The sequence below is a fragment of the Sebastes fasciatus genome, chromosome 22, assembly GCF_043250625.1.
Source record: "Sebastes fasciatus isolate fSebFas1 chromosome 22, fSebFas1.pri, whole genome shotgun sequence".
Classification (NCBI taxonomy): Eukaryota; Metazoa; Chordata; class Actinopteri; order Perciformes; family Sebastidae; genus Sebastes; species Sebastes fasciatus.
The window spans coordinates 14,271,616-14,289,186 of NC_133816.1; the positions used below are offsets into that span (position 1 = coordinate 14,271,616).

A 17,571-nucleotide genomic window follows, 5' to 3' on the forward strand; every position below is an offset into this window, starting at 1 on the left:
TTTTTGCATTCTTAGCTCTTTTCTTTTAAAAAAATAAAATAAAAAGGTTGAAACAAATACACCCTCAGAATCAAAAAGGAACAAAGGGACCTCTTAAACTTTTAGTAAGATATGGAGGCCCTTTCCGTATTTTTACGACTCTCTGTAAGATAAAGAGTAGTGTGGAACTCATAAATGTCCAATTACAGTGGCATACGATTTATTATTTTAATAATGAATAACAATTCTGTAAATGTATATCTATGTATTTATTTGTTAGGAAAGCGATGTTTAAGTCAAGTCTGATGTTTCCTCACTTCACAGTGAGGCATACAGCTTATCAGTGCATCCCTAGTTTGTATAAATAAAATATATTTACACAAAAAAAAAAGAATCAAGAAGGAAGAGTTTTTGTAACCATTAGTGCAACATATTAGCAGCTTTTTATTGCCAGACATTTGTAAACACTAAAGCTCTTGGATAAGAGTTTCTCTGCTCAAGGCTACAGCATGATCTCATGTTTTTTGCCTAATTTTCTGAAATCTCATTATTCCATAAACATAACATTCCCTTTCTCTACCTTCTGTTGCTGTTATTTTTATTCTTTCGGTCCAGATCCACATGGTGCGAGGAACAGGGGTCCTTCAGCAATATGTTGACAAGCAGCAGCTGCCCAAAGAGATGGACGGAGACTTCACCCACTGCCACTCAGACTGGCTGGCCTTCAGACTGGTGAGAACCTGCTGCTTTTTGTCTGGTTAAATAAAATCATTTCCTGTTCCTTTCCTCTAAATATTTACATACTCCATAATTTTGTAACTCTATTTTTCACGGTAGATCCACTTGGGGCTGATTTACTGACCTGAGTGTGCGTTCGTTAAAGTGGTCTTGAGGAACATACTGCAAAATGCGACCGGATATAGTAGTATTTTTGGCATAGGGCCTTTGACATACTATGTATTGGGACATACTAAATAGTGTAGTAGTATGGGTATTGGAACATCCACATGGACTCAAGGATGAACAGATTTTTTGGCCATAATTCAAGGATTCATATCCCAATTATGACAATTTCACACAAATGTCTAATAGGATAAAATGATGAGGTGATGACATTTTAGACAGATGTGGATGTGAACTGCAACTTGACTGGTTGGTGGAGGCACACAACCGCGAGGCAGTAATTCTATTTCTTAGCAATTGTGTGGCCTCCCAGTCTGAGTCTTATATATACACACCAAGAGTAGCTTTCCGTATACAGTATCCCAGCTGGAGACTTTATACCACTGTCAATTTTAGTGTGAAAATCTGCCATTTGTTTGATTTAGGTTCTCATTACTACTGAGTTTTGTGTACCTCAAGTTTAAAGTATTACCATGAAAAGTGAGTGGGAGAGGGAAACGTTTGGAGAGGGAGGAAGGACAGATAAGAGGATGTTGGCTGGAAAACAGCGCTTGTCCGGCAGTGGTCGATGATTTAAAAGATTCGTGATGAACTGGGTGTGGAGGATAAATCAAAGAAAGGAGCTCTGAGAAGAATCTTAAGGGCTCTTAATGGCTTTTTTCCCCAAGACAGTTTACGCTTTATCCAAACAGATGAAAACATTTTCCTGTCCTCTGCACTTTCTCTGACCTCTCCCATGGACTTTGAAAAAACAAAGAATGAACGATTTTGTACACTAACCTGTGTCCACTTTACTTACTGTTTGTGTTTTGAGTTAATATGATGAAATAAGTAGAATCTCAAAATCACTGATTCCACACTACTTTTTTCCTATTTTTTTTTTTATTCCCCCGTCAGAGCCTGGAGAGTCTGACAGAGCGCTGTGAGGGCGCCCTCGCACTCCTCGGAGAAGCACTGCAGTCTATGGACACTGAACCGATGCCAGATGACATCAAGGTACAGAAGTCTAACGTGACCCTTACTGTACTGTATCTTACTGTACTGCATGTCAGATAGAAGCCAAATCCAGATTACACATTGGGCTGCAGTAACATTTTCTTAAATTTCTCTTATATTTTCTCTTAAGAGAAAAGACTATTCTCGAGATATGCGAAGGGGAGTCATATATACATATACAGACAGACTGACCGAGAATACTTCCTTTATAGTTAGATGATGCTGCTACAATGCCACCTATTGGCCAAATGGCACCAAATTCGCCACGGTCACTCAGACATCATATCTACACATGTCCACCAAATGTGGTGGCATTAACACAAAGCGTTCAGGAGATATGACAATTCTTGTAACATAAGCCCTGCCCACGGCATTTGATCTAACTCTGAGGGTCAGTTATAGCAAAACTGTATGAATCAAAAATCAGAAAAAGTAACTTTTTCCAGCTTGGTCCACAGATGCTCTGTACCAAATTTGGTGACGATTGCTCAAAATTCGTAGGAGGAGTAGCAAAAAATAAGAGTTGGATAACATTGAAAACGGCGGAAAATCATTCTCGATGCAAATGGGCGTGGCTTATATGGATAGATTCGTCGGGGCACACAAAATCCAGGGAAAAAATAATTGTATTTCTGAGACAGCTCAAAAGTTACAGCCCAAAATTTAAAGTTCCTTGTTATAGCGCCACCATCTGGCCAAATTGCAAACACATTCAACATTGCACACACAGAGAGACAAACAGACAGGGATTTCATGATTTATAGTTAGATAGGTAACGCCCCCTAAACACTATATAAGGGTGTTGTGCCATGTGCAAATACAAGAATTGGAGCGAAGCCACCAAAAAGGCATTTCAGCAGTAGTGAAATCGAGGTAGTGTTTAATAAACTTAAAACAAAGTAAACATGTGATTTTCCAGAGCATCAGTACTGGCGTTACAGGAAAATCAAAAAGCTTCGAAGAAAAGTATGTAAGCCATTCAGAAGCTGAACGCAAGCAATATCATCCAAGGGCTTTTATAGTCTTAATCGGGATCAATGGACCAATAGTATGTTAGATTAGAAAGCTTTATGTAAGAGTGCTCTCGACCACTCGTAAACTATTCTCTTACCTAAGAGAAGAGCAAAAATAAGAAACTATTGGTGCATCCCAGAAATCAATGTGTACTAACAAAATAAAAACAAATAGTGGATACGAATCTGTCCGTATATCGCTTCCTGTATGACAGCACATTGTTCTTCTTCAGGCTGTTCCTCTGAGCATCGACAAACACCGACAGCTCATGGCGAGCGTCCTGGCCGACCAACGCTTAACTGAACCACAACAAAGGGGCGGGGCCTGGCTTGCCGGACTGAGCAATAGTGCAACTGGACTGGCACAGAAGTCACCGGACTGCAGGTACAGGAAGCCTAATTTTCATACAAATTTGGTGCATTTATGGTTACCTTTTGTTGTCATATTTCTTTTTTTTCCCCTTTTTGCTTTTGATACACAGCCTGCAGCTTGTTATTGGGAATCAATTTATTTAAATTCTCGAATAGGACCAAACATAAGAATGTTATCGCCGCTAACTTTACACAGAAACTTGGTTCCAAAAAGTGAAGCCAATGCTGAAGTGCCTTAAACTTGCATTTTTTCTAACAGCCAGCAGGGGGCGACTCCTCTGGTTGCAAAAAGAAGTCTGATTGTATAGAAGTCTATGAGAAAATGAGCCTACTTCTCACTTGATTTATTACCTCAGTAAACATTGTAACAACATGAGTTTTTGGTCTCAATCGCTAGTTTCAAGTCTTCTTCAATACAGCATGATGTTCATTTAGTAAATTATGGTCCCATTTAGAGTCAAATAGGCCATAAAGCAGGGGATGCTTTAGGGTGTGGCTACCTTGTGATTGACAGGTCGCTACCACGGCGTTGTCCAGTCTGGGTGTTGTCCGTGTTTTCATCTTAGAACTTTAATCCTTTCACAGTGTTTTCACAGTGTGTTTTCAGTTAATTGTAACATTTTGGTTGCCTAAAAATAGAGTCTATGTGTAAAACCCTACATGTTTTACAACACAAAAAAATACCACAGTCAGTTAATGTATCTCCAAACAAGGAATCTATCAGTATCATGAAAATAAGTGAAAGAAATTGCATTATAATATTCAGTACATGGGCTGTTTTATCAAAAGACTCATTATTAGAGTAGCATTGTGTGTCTGTATACGCTTCTTCTTGTTATGATGCTAATGAGACTGTATAGTGCTGGAATATACATTAGACACAGGCCTATTGAAGTAGGACTATTTTAAATACAAAGACGTCACGACAAACTAATTGGGCAAATACTCAGACATGCAGAAACCACCTTACACAAGCAGCTCGGTCCCGAGGGGCGGAAAAGGCATCTGCATGTCCTTTGCCTTCCCAGTTCTTGTATTTGATTGAGGGATTTTGTTTGTCAAGATGAGTTATAGGTTAAAAATAATCCTCATCGTGAAAACAAAGTTGTTTGTTTTCAGCCAAAAAATGAGAACCAGCCGGAGGAGAAAAGGAATGTGAACTTCACATCAAACAGAGGACAGAGCGATGCAGGCTTGTTTGTTTGTGCCCGACTGCAGCTTAAAGATGATCTAAAGACTGCTGTATTCGTAGCTGTTCTTCTTATCCAGTAATGAGTTTTGGCTCAGTCTGCACAAGAATGAGGCCAAATACAAGTATAGGCTGATTGCTGATTTGATTCCTGTTTTGCCTGACAGTTGGTCTGCAAGGCTTTTTTGTTTTTCATAATGACATCTTTTCTACCAGCCGAAATGTGTGGTGTTTTTTGGTGATGACAAGTTGTCACTAGAATAGGAAAAGTAACAAAACTTCTCCTGTTCATGAGCTGTAATTTTTGACTTTCGTCCCATCAGGGCTGCTCTTGCCGCGACCTCTAAACTCTACGACAGCGTGGATGATTCCCTCCACCGGCTCGTCCGAGTGTCCAACCAGAGAGGTCGCGACCTGGAAGCTCTGGGACGCCTAGCGGGGCTGGTGGACAAACTGGAAAAGGTGTGTGAGGGAGGAAGTGTGTGGTTTTTAGTCTCATTTCACAAAGCTGGCAGACTGTTAGCTGCTGCTCAGCGTCCAGCATGGCACTCTACATGAAGGATGTTCACTGCTCTGACTCCACCCATCCTCTCCACTGTTCCCAACAGAGACTGGATGGAAAGTCCCTGATTTGCTAGTGTTTACTGATGGCTGTGTTTTCACTAAAATGTGCTTCTTCTTCTTCACTCTACTCCCTTGTCTTGCTCACACACAGCACAACAACACGGATACAAAATGTCCAATGCAATACAGTATACTGGAAAAAAAGGTTTATAAATTAGGGCTGCTCGATTATGGCAAAAATCATGATTATTTTTGGTCAATATTGGGATCACGAACATGAAAAAAAAATCTTTTTAACAGTGAATTTTCTTGAACTTTAAAATATGATTTAACTCAAAATAAAAAATAAAGAAAAAGAAAATAAATTATATATATTTAAATAAATTATGTAAAAATAAATAAAATAAATTAGATCAAAATAAATTAGATCAACTTTGTTGTAACGTTAGTGCACTTTCACAACCTGCTGAAAACTACTAAAAAGAAATATTCAAAATATAAAAATATAAATGCATATAAATAATGAATAAAATAAATTAGATAAAAATAAATAAGTAACTGTTGTAACTATGTGTAACGTAATGTTAGTGCACTTCCACAACCTAGCAAAAACTACTAAACAGAAATATTCAATGTGGAAAAATATAGATATTAGGGATGTCAATCGATTAAAATATTTAATTGTGATTAATCGCATGATTGTCCATAGTTAATCGCGAATAATCGCAAATTAATCAAATTTGGTATCTGTTCAAAATGTACCTTAAAGGGAGATTTGTCAAGTACTTAATACTCTTATCAACATGGGAGTGGGCAAATATGTTTGAAAACTACTAGACAAATAAAAATATTAAATAAATATAAATAATTAAGACCAAAATAAATTTGATCAAATATGTTGTAGTGCACTGCCACAACCTACTGAAAACTCTTAAACTATATTCAACATATTACAGTGATGTAATACAGTTAATGACCATCTTCTCTTTCACCCCTGCAGTATCTCCTTCCGCTTGATGTTTCTGCAGTTCCTTCATCTCTCTCTTTGTCCTCCATGTACAGTAAATGCCTTATGTCCTCCTCTCACCCCTCGCTCCCTCTCTTTATTATACCCCAGTGTGATAAGGAGATTGAGCAAGTCCAGTCACAGCTGGAAGACTACAAGGACCCTCCTCTGTCCCTCAGCAGACTCTCACTCAAACAGCAGAAATTCAAGACATTCAGAGAAACAGCAAATGTGAGTCATTTTTCAGTACAGTATTTGTTAAACCCGTTGTACAGCATAGGATCATCTGCATATGTGTGTATATTTGTTTGTATACTCAATATATGTTGTATTATTTCAATGTAGTTGGCACAGCATGATTCTTGAAATTAAAGCCACTATGTGAAGGATTTAAAAATCCCTCACTTTGGCGCCATTCGGTGGTTACATCAACAATGACATGTAGACACAAAGACTGCACCAATTTTTGCCACAAACAAACAAACAAACAAACAGAAAGTTGTCCCATCAGAATAATTTAAAAGATTATGTAATCTCATAAAATTTACGCTCCTGTATTTGCCACTTGTGGTCAAAGTAGACGCTGTTTGGCAAATGTTGCGTAGGGTTAAACTGGAACTATTACATAAACAACAATATTGCATTTTTTGCATTTTTTCAGATGTCAATGGTTGCCTCCAAAATTCCATAGTAACATGCTATTTAGTGTGGACTTTTTAGTATGACCAAAATCAGCAGCACCGGAATGAGTTTTGAAGTGTGGGGAGGAGGGGCAGCTTTGGATGACGTAATACACTCTTCGTCATCAGATTTTGAGAGACTGCGGTGGGCATGCTCCCTTGGAAGAAAATTATGAACATATTAAAGCTAAATGCATCAATCTGGAGCACTTTGAGAGCAAAATTACGAGGCTAGATCTATAAAGAACACGGCGCTCTAGTAAACAATTTTATCATCAAGGTTTTATGGTTATGAATGCTGATGGCAAGAAGTCACAAATCATAAGCATGGTAAACGGGATGGGGGTGCCGCAGACCCCTTGCACTGAGTGAGGACAGTACGCCCCGGTTGACAGTCGCACTGGGAATCTCTACAGGGAGAGAGGGCGCACTGTGCAGCGAATGTGGTTTTCTCCCTTCTGGAGCCGCTTTAATGTCCTCTAAAACAATACCAGTCATCCTAACTCAAGGAAAATGAATCCTGTTATCACTGCAAGGCTATGCTATAGATGTTACTCTGAATTATACTGAAAGACTTGAGCAGTCAATAGCTAAAAGTTTAAAATGTAAACAGATGTGTTTTCAGCCCACTTTGCTGTTCAGTGGTATATTTGCCATTCTTGTGGATACGGTCTAATGTAGAAGTTTGTTCCCAGCAGAAGCAGTTCCCATTATTCCATTCATGATTTCCCAAGTGTATCTTGTCAAGCCTCTACTGTAAACACTTCAGGGTATTTTTCCAGGCCAAGGCCTCACAGTGGATCTCCCTGAATCCTTTTAGGAGCTGCACAGCGAGACTCTGTCAGTGCTCAGCGATTTGGAGGGCTGGTGCGAGCTGGACTGGGCCGGCCTGAGCGCCATCCAGATCCGACTTCCTCCGGTCAGGGAGAAGCTGAGAGACATGTCCCACTGTCTGTCTGACTGCTGGACCACCCTGGATAACACACAGAGGCTGCTGTCCACACTGACCGAGGTAACAGGAAGTTGTCTGTTATGCACACAGGAAGTCGTGATCGCACATTTCAAATCTTCCTGACGACTTTTCTTTCCCGTCTCCTGTGCAGGCCACCCAGTGGTGCGAGGTGGTCTTCTCCACCTCCTCCTCCCCTTCTTCCACCTGCCCTCTCGCCTCCCTCCCTCCGATCCCCCCGTCCCGTTTCCAGGACGCCCGTTCCTTAGCGATAGAGCTGGGCGGCGGGGCGCTCCTGGATCTCTGGACCCAGACGGTGGAGCGCTACCAGCGCACCGTAGCGCAGGTTAAACCCCGGTTCCTCCAGCCTGACAGGGGCCAGAATCAGGGCCAGGGGAGGCCAAAGACGCCGTCCGCCAGCAGCGTTTGGGACCTGATGGGTTCTGAGGGAGATGGCGACTGGGGATTGGGAGCCGGAGGAGGCGAAGGGGGGATGCAGTCCTGGGGATCCCTGGCGTCGCTGTTCAGACCGCAGACCTGCTCCACGTTGAAGATAGGAGAGGAGAAAGGGAATAGGAAGGAGGGAGCAGGGGGAGGAGGAGCAAGCGGAGCTGGAGGAGGGAAGTTCCTGCACAACCTTCTGAATCCCGCAAAGAAGAGCGTGAGTTTGTGCTTCATCCTCTTGTCATGTTAAAGGGACTGTTTGTAACTTTTTAAGCGTATAAATCTACCGGGTCGGGATCCCATGCATGCTCGCATATGGCGATAACGTTTCTTTTCCTGCTTCAGCCCCGGAGGCTGAAGCAGGAAAAGCCAACACTAAGATCAGCATTGATTCATGGAGAGACCTTCGTCTGGTCAGCTAACATTACTGCCAAGCAGGTGAAATGTAGAGTGATATTGTGGTTTTAGCTGACGTGTGTCGCCTCACTGTTTTGAGCGATGCTCGTTCATGTCTATGTAGAGCGAGCACAAGCGCGAGCCCGACGCTGACTTTCGTTGACTAAACGGCCACAGGTGTCGCTGTTAACAAGCATTTCTGAAAGTTACAAATAGTCCCGTTAAGGGACAATAATTGCAAGAAATCTAACAATGTCCCTCAAATTTCAGCCCACAGAGGCCCCGCTCCCCTCCAAGCCGCCCAGAAGGCGCCACCCAAGCTTTGACCTCCAAGCTCTCCTGGCTCCCCGCAGAGGCACGGCCACCCCAAAACCCGCCGAGTCCCCGACGGGCGGGGCGAGCCGCAACTCCCCCATGTCCTGGCTGGGGCGACGGGCACAAGCTGACCCGGTGATCACCACTAGCATGGCAGCAGCCATCCCTGGCTGGGGCGGAGGAGGAGGAGGCGGAGGAGTGTTAATCCGAGGGGTGGAGGTCAGCAGCAAGGAGGTGGTGGACCACACGGGGTCGCCACGGCAACACGTGCTGCTAGGGAGGACCGAGAGGGAGACGGGGACAGATAGGGCCGGATCAACTGCACAGAGGTGACATTTTTCTTCTTTTACTCCTTTTTTATTTCTATAAAATGTCCTTCTTCTGTGTGGGAACTTGTGTGTGAGAAGAAAAAAAACAGCAGAAGGTCTGAGTTGGCTGAGAGCTCCAAAACAAGACTATAAATTACAGTAAGAACTGGCCAGGCTGAGATGAAAGAAAGAAGTGATTCATCCTTTTTAGCTACAGCTGAAGTGTGTTTCAGAACGATTTTATCGGTCAGCATGCAATCAGATAATTTGATCATACTAACTGTTTGATCTCGTGGCCATTGCTTGCTAGGGCTGGGACGATTCACATATCTCCCGATTCGATATTATCACGATACTTGGGTGCCGAAAAAAAATTGCGATACATAGGTGAATCGATTTTTTGTCCCATCCCTATTGCTAACTACTATCTTCACTTCCTCTTCCTTCACTTCTCCTCTTTCTCCCTCTTTTCGCAAATGTACTCATCGCCTTATCATCTCCTCGTTTCTAGTAAACTGTACCTGCTCTGGTGCAGGATGCTGAGTTCAGAGAGGCAGTATGTGGCCATCCTGAAGGGCGTAGAAGAGACCTACCTCCCGTTACTGGAGCTCTCAGACACCCCGGCCTCCATCAGGGGGAAGGCAGACACCCTCTTACCCAACTGGACCAGCCTCAGCACCTTCCACTCGCAGAACCTGCTCCCGGCCATGGAGGGCGCTCTTGTGCAGAGCTTGTTGCAACAGGACTGCTTCAGCAAATATGTAAGTTACAATCTGGGCTTCATTTATGTTGGTATAGCCTTTCAATTTTGACCACTGGGACCCAGCCGCTCTGGCTTGGGACCCCTTAAAAAGTGGCTACTTGCAACCCCTCATCACAGGTCCCATATGTCTACGAGGTATGAGCAGCTCCACCAAAGAGTACAGTATTTCATGTTCTTATCCCCTATACCATTAAGAACCTTAGGCCCTGTCGGTGGTGCTGACCCTCAGGTTGGATACCACTTATGCATTCATACAACTGTGCATTGCAGGACCAAAACTACAAAAACGGGACCCACGTTTTTTTTTTTAAATGTTAAAAGACTGATTTGTAATTTTACAGGAAATCCCTTTATGAAACGGTGTTAACGTTTAAATTTACCACGTGTTTCAAACTGTTTGAAAATGTGAGCGCTCGAAACATAATTGAGAATGCAGTTTTGTTATATGGGAGCGTAATTTTGTAGGAGACAGGGTTGGTCTGTTGCACGCCACATTTTGGCCATTCTCAAAAACTGACATCCATAGAAGAGTTCGGTCTCATTTTGAACCGGAGCATCTGCAGATTAAATCCATACCCGATATGTTATGATCCACTAAAGTTAGGCACGATACGAGATTAATGAATCTCTGTTTCCCTTATCTTCACCGCCAACTTTTGTAGTTTATTGTGTGATTGATTAAAGGCAGTGAAAAAGTACAACATTGTCTTTACAAAACATTTATATTTCTTTTGTCCACATCTCTTTCTCACATACAGCGGGAGCAGTTTCTGCAGTACTCCCACTACATCAGGAATAAACCAGAGCTGGACTCCCCGCTGGTCACACAGGCTGCCGACTTCTTTAAGGTGAGAGTAATCATTTTGCTGTGGTCTAATTAAATCCTTGAATATCTAAAACATCACCTTGTAGTTCCCACAGAGATTTCAACAGAAGTGTTTCAATCTGACCAGTTTTTCCTTCCTGCTTTTCAACTCCAATTAAAGAAAAGTGCCCCTCACATTCCTGAATCCATTCACATAATAAGAGTGTCAGGGTCATAACTTTTTTATTTAGTTATATTCTTTTGAGAAGATCTGTTAAACCACAATATGAGAGCATCATTATGAGTAATTTTGGAGCACATCACAAGCACAAAGCAATTAAAGTTGCTTTATTCAACGGTTGCTGCAATTAAAAATGAGCTGTATACAGTAAGGCTAATTACATGTTTAATGTACACTAGGAAAGCCAATTAAAGGCGGATTATAGGGAAAGTAATTTGAGCTTGCAAGCTACAATTAACGAAAACTAATGCATCAACGGCATCGTGAGATTACTGAGAGGACTTTACAAGGAGAGATCACAATGCTTAAGATGTCGTTTTCAAGTGTCTCATAAAGGAGCACTTCTGAGAAGCCACCACCAGGAGGCGGTGTGAGTTCACGTCACGTCCCAGCAGCAGCTTTAAAACAGCTTGAACACATTGTGGATTATGGCTGCAGGAGGGTTTATGGTTATCGTGATGGGACATGATGATGGCGGTGAAGATTGTTATGGGGATGAAGACGGGAACAGCACATGTGGCTACTTAGACATGTGATCAGTGGAAACCCAGAAGGAGAATGGGACTTCACTAAGAGAGAAACAGATTGAGATGTCGTTATGTTTGGATTTTTTTCGATGAAAAACGACTGTAAAATCAATTTACTTTAAGATATAATGAACAAAATATCCCGATTACACGTCTTATGTGGTAAACCAAAAATAGAGTGGTTTTGGTTTGTTGATTTTTGTTATTTATGTGTGATTTGTATTATTTATGTTGTGAAAAAAGAAGTGTATAGCTGGAAATATTTATTCATTTTTTCTCTATAATTTCACTTGAAAATGTTAATTTTGCACTTTAGTTCTTAATTAAATGAGAAAATACCCTTTTCATTTGTCAAGTATTTAATTCACACAGGAGTACACAAGAACAGGCTTTACCATGTGGTTATTTCATATACACTATTTATGTGTTGTGTGTATGTATTGAATTACCAGAAAACATGCTATATTGTGATATATATCGTTATCGAGATATGAAATGACCTATATTGGGATAGAAGATTTTGGCCATTTCACAAATTTCCTCTCATTTGGTATTTGTCAAAATGTACCTTCTTTTCTCTGTCTGTGCAATGCATTATGGTAAATAAACCTAGGTTAGTGACTTAGATTGTACCAACCCGATCTCATGGGAAGGCGTATAAATGGCACAACATTACAAGGACATTCCACGTGTCATGAGAACGCATTTTAGCCTTTTTGCGTGTCATTTTTACGCCACAAAACAAAACTAACGTTGGCAGTTTAGGCAACAAAACCACTTAGTTAAGTTAAGGGAAAAAACATCATGGTTGGGCTTAAAATAAGTACGTAAACTAAGCAAAATATGTACAGAAACGTTACAGAAGTATAGAAAACACATCTCAAACGTCATTAACATAACTTCAAAATAACTCAACAACACTTTGGGACACTAACACCGGTCTCCTTGGGGGCCGGCCCTATAGGCGAAATTCGGATATAATATAAATAAACAATTGGTCGCTGATATTGTTGGCTTAAAAGTGTTAAGTCAGTTTCACTACAACAAGAGTTATTAAAGTATATTTATTTATTTATTTATTTATTTATTTATTTATTTATTTATTTATTTATTTATTTATTTATTTATTTATTTATTTATTTATTTATTTGTTCATTTGTTACCTCAATGCAGAAAATGAGGAAGTGAACCCACCGGGATTTTTCTATTTTTATTTTTATTTTATTTTATTATTTTTAGAGGGCGACCAGCGCCCCCTAGAAGGTGGTGCCCTAGGCGACCTACATAGGCGATCGCCTACCTTAAGCCAGCCCTGGGTCTCCTGGTTGAAAGTCCTGTGTTTGTTGGACCCATCCACCATGAGTGGTCTTTCTCACTTTTTATTCTACATCACTCCTAGCGTAGCATATTGACACAGATGCGTGCACCACATGGCATACAAATGACAAGGCAAAAGCAAGGGGTGCATTCTTATTGTCATTCATACACTATACAGTGCAACCAGGCTGATTGTACACTTTGTAGCCAGTGTGGGATATTTTTTTTGTGCTTTATAAGGTATTTTATAGTCTGATAATAGAGACAACTTTTCTTTTTCCTGCCAACCCCCCTCTTCTCTCCCCTCTCCCGCAGTCCAAACTCCCCACAGCCTCCCCCCTCTCTCCCCTGTCCTTCCCTCACTGTCTCCTGGCTCCCACTCAGAGACTGGAGCAGTACTGCGAGGCTCTGGAGGAGCTGGGAGGGATAAACCCAGCCTCTGATTCCGCCCTCTCCATCCTGAGGCACGCCCAGCAGCACGGCGAGGACCTCAGGGCCAGCGACCTCATCGCCGGATGTCCGGTGAGAACGCGTGTCCCAGTTTATGAATCAAGTCCCACTTTCTTTTCTCAGAGGGAAAGAAACTCATCTCTATGAGGTCAGGCAGTCGGAAAAAGAGAAGAGAGTGTATTTGCTTTTATCGCTTGAGTTCATTATTTACAGTCTTTTGTTTGTTTAAAAAAAGGGAACTAGTTTATTTTGAATATAAAAAAAGTACAAATGCTGTTCAGGTTAAACATGTTTAAAACGGAATTTGTTTGGATAACCAAAAGCTCATTTGCACTTTCTCCAATGCCTATCTACTACTAGATTTTTTGAGGTTATGAAGTTTATTGTGAACTACAATGTTTAACATCTTCTTGCATTAAGAAACACGACAACTTTTGAGTGTGTGTGCAGACCAGTGAAAAGTGAAGCCAATGTGCAAGTGCCTTAAACTTGCATTCTTTCTAATAGCCAGCAGGGGGCGACTCCTCTGGTTGCAAAAACAAGTCTGATTGTATAGAAGTTTATGAGAAAATGAGCATACTTCTCACTTGATTTATTACCTCAGTAAACATTGTAAACATGAGTTTATGGTCTCAATCGCTAGTTTCAAGTCTTCTTCAATACAGCATGATGTTCATTTAGTAAATTATTTGGAGTCAAATAGACCATAAAGCAGGGTATGATTTAGGGCGTGGCTACCATAGGATTGACAGGTCGCTACTACGGCGTTGTCCGGTCCGTGTTTTCCTCTTACTTGTTTGCTTGCTTGTTTTCAGTTCATGAAAGTTAATTGTAACATTTTGGTCACCTAAAAATGACTTATTCAGCGTTCTTATTCACCCTCTCGTGTCACGTCTGGTTGCAAAAAAACAAGCTGGCGAAGGCCAAAACGCCAAACTCAAGGCTTCAAAACAGCAGTCCACAAACCAATGGGTGATGTCACGGTGACTACGTCCACTTCTTTTATACAGTCTATGGTGCGGACTTAAAATCCAGGTGAAAATTCTGTCGGTTTGAACAGTTATGCTCGTTGGAATCCTGTTTTGTTTTTTTAATCATTCATTAAAATCTGAATTTAAAACAACGAAACTGTCTTTAATCTTACTCTGAACACAAATAGGGAAAAGTAGCAAATAAAAGAAAAGAACGTGGGTGAAAAGACAGACCACTCGTGAGACACTTTTGTACCACACTTGCGGTTATTATGGATTTTTTCAAAAAGTCAGAAAACACCACATCCACTTGCCCCATATTGTGCTATTCTGACACAGCAGTATCATTCAGAGCTAGTCGTGACAAACGTTTGACTCCCACGCACACACACACACACACACACACACACAACTACACTCTCCTCCCCCTTTTGAGCAAGGGGAGAGATTACGGCAGCACAAACACTTCCATTGAGCTACTTCAAATCGCGCTGCAAAAGCTCTCCAAGTGAAAAGACCATGAGTGCAGGTGTGTGTATGGGTGGGTGTGTACGTGGGTGTTCATGATGTGTGTGAAGCATCACTTATATCATGACCCACACCATCTCTAGAGGTTTAAAAATAAAGGTTCTGCGTGACCGGTTGCTGGTAAAGTATCGGCCCTTTTCATTTTATTGGCAGAGCGGTTACAGTTGAGAAGATGTTCGCCTGATATGTTTGTGTCTTTGCTCGTCTAGCATTGAGTCCTTAAGGAGCGTTACATAAGATTTGAATTTTATCAGCCTCTATCTGCCTCTGGTAGGAGTCGCAACAACATCACAAAGTCCTTTAACCCTGTAATTGACATGAACAATAAAGTCAAATTTGCACAAAAGACGTGAGTCAGCTGGCCAATTAGAGCAAAGATGCAACAGACAGAAGAGGGAATGTCACCACGTTAGGCACTGTAATTATAATACCGCTTTGTACTTTTCTTTATTGACTCGGCTTTTCAGTCTTTGTAGCTCAAATGTCTCTCAACTCAAAATCGAAAATTTGAGTAGGTGACAGAAAGAGGCCAGAAAGTGAGTGTTTAAAGCCCAAAATGAGTTTTTGTCAGGTATTAAAGGAGTCAATAACCTTATGAAGACTTTCATTATTCACTTGTTTGCTACGGAGCACCAAAATCTTTACGCACTGGCCCTTTAAAATGTTCCAAAGAGTCTAAGATTATTCACTTGTTTCCAAAGCGGTTCGTTATAAGAATCCAGAACTGTAAAAAAAACAAAAATGGATCAGTATCACGTTATAATGTGAAAAGTTTGTTGTTATAACTAAATGTTTTGTTCGCGTTATAACAATATATTGTCACGTTATTATGACATACAAACTTATCACGTTATAATAAGAAACTTTTTCTTGTTATTACAATACTATTTGTCTTGTTATAACGTGAAACTTTTCACGTTAAAAGGTGGAAACTTATTGTTATAACATAAGATGCTTCACGTGATCATCACTTATATTGTTATAAGGTGAAAGGTTTCACGTTATAACGTGATAACTTAGTATATTGTTATAATGTGAAATGTTACACGTTTTAACAATATAAGTGATGATCACATTATAACATGAAATGTTTTATGTTATAACAATAAGTTATCACGTTTTAACATGAAAAGTTTCACATTATAACGAGAAAATTAGTACATTGCTATAACGAAAGAGTTTCTCGTTATTACGTGAGAAGTTTGTATGTCGTAATAAAGTGGAAATATCTTGTTATAATCTGAAAAATATCTTGTTATAACAATACAATTTTCATGTTATAACTTGATACTGATCCGTTTTTTTTCTTTTTCTGGTGTGGCAGCAATAGACTTCTGTAATAATCTGCTTTTTTGTTACATGTTTCAAGACAATTAAATGAAACAAAAAAAGACATGATTTAACACTAAATTCAAGGCTAATTGGCCTCTTAAGATATAAATTAAAATGGTATCTTTTGCAGATTAAAGCCGTGGGCCTGACCCTCAGGCCAAGATAAGTGCATCCTAACATGCGTGTGTGATTTCAGGTCCCAGTGGCGGAACGCGGCGAGCTGGTGCGGCACGGCGAGCTGACGGTGTGCGGGGGAGCTCGGAGGAAACGGGCAGGCGTGAGGAATGTTTTCCTCTACCAGCACGTCGTCATCTTCGCCAAACAGAAGAGCCCCATCCCGGGACGCACTGCCTACAATTACAAACACAGCATCAAGGTACACACCTCACCCTTTCATCACTTAATTTAGAAGATACAAAAATGTTAACTTTATTTTGCTTTAAATTTGACTTTTTCAGTCCAATTTTTTTAGTCTTTAGACATAGTTTTTGTCTTTGTTTCTCAGTCCTCTTGACTCCTTACATGTTAATCCTCTTTCCCCTGCAGACCGGTGAAATGGGCCTGACCCAGAGTGTGGGTGGGGAAGGAGTGAAGTTTGAAGTTTGGGTCCGGCAGGCCCCTCGAACCAAAGACTGCGTCACGCTGCAGGCGAAGGACAGGGAAGACAAGGTGGCCTGGACTCATGACATTGCCCATCTGCTGTGGACACATGCCATCAACAACACAGGTACATTCTGACTTCTGCCCTCAGAAGCCTCAACTTTAGACTCACATTGTTAGAAAAACTTCATCAACCTAAAATCCGCGCAAAAGCTGTACGGACTTTCAGATGAGCAGTGAGCATCTTGGGGAGTAGCCTACTAGTGCACATGTTGAAAAGTTCTATGATGAACTACTTACTCATCTTTGCTTGAAGCCTGGCAGCGCAAGGCTACATTAGCTGCTACCAGCATAATGATTTGTAAGCATTTGAGTTGTATTGTGGGTAATGTGGGTGCCAGATTTTGACAAGGAAGCACTTGAACGCACCGCAAACACTACACCGACTGCCATTCAATATGCTGAATCGGCTGAAAAGCCACCGACAAGGGCAGACTAGAGCCGACTAGGGATGTGTTCGGTGAGGACATTTTCCCAACCGGTTAATAAACTTGTAACACCGGTGTTACTGATTACACCGTTTTCAAGAAAAGATGATGCTCAATTTGTGTGTTTTCTCAAATTGTCCAAATTTTTTTTTCACTCATAGCAGTGTCTTGATCTTGTATCCCACTCAATTCCTGCACACAATCCCAGCATACACTGGATGTGAAGCAGGAAAACACCCTAAACCCTGACTTAAAAGGGCATTCTCATATTTCATAATGAATCCGAACATTGTTGTGTGGACAAGACATCTGAAACTATGGCCCAAGACATTGTGCAGGGGGTTATTTTAGTCCACGTTTTTAATATTTGTTTGAAAGGTAAAAGGGGATCTAGATCAATCTGATTCTTCTCAGTGTAACTTTATCTGATTTGTC

General features: G+C 41.0%; 1 protein-coding gene across 1 annotated transcript in view; it reads left to right on the forward strand.

The window, feature by feature from the left end:
- The window catches only part of arhgef40 (Rho guanine nucleotide exchange factor (GEF) 40), a 51,098-nt gene that overhangs the window by 23,102 nt on the left and 10,425 nt on the right, over window positions 1-17,571 (forward strand). Inside the window, exons 11-23 of the mRNA XM_074623078.1 lie at window positions 595-711; window positions 1,780-1,878; window positions 3,125-3,276; window positions 4,776-4,914; window positions 6,134-6,253; window positions 7,523-7,714; window positions 7,806-8,312; window positions 8,762-9,135; window positions 9,626-9,875; window positions 10,636-10,725; window positions 13,083-13,289; window positions 16,245-16,424; window positions 16,595-16,775. Of these exons, the coding sequence (XP_074479179.1) occupies window positions 595-711; window positions 1,780-1,878; window positions 3,125-3,276; window positions 4,776-4,914; window positions 6,134-6,253; window positions 7,523-7,714; window positions 7,806-8,312; window positions 8,762-9,135; window positions 9,626-9,875; window positions 10,636-10,725; window positions 13,083-13,289; window positions 16,245-16,424; window positions 16,595-16,775 (2,608 nt within the window). The remainder of the gene's footprint in view (window positions 1-594; window positions 712-1,779; window positions 1,879-3,124; window positions 3,277-4,775; window positions 4,915-6,133; window positions 6,254-7,522; window positions 7,715-7,805; window positions 8,313-8,761; window positions 9,136-9,625; window positions 9,876-10,635; window positions 10,726-13,082; window positions 13,290-16,244; window positions 16,425-16,594; window positions 16,776-17,571) is intronic.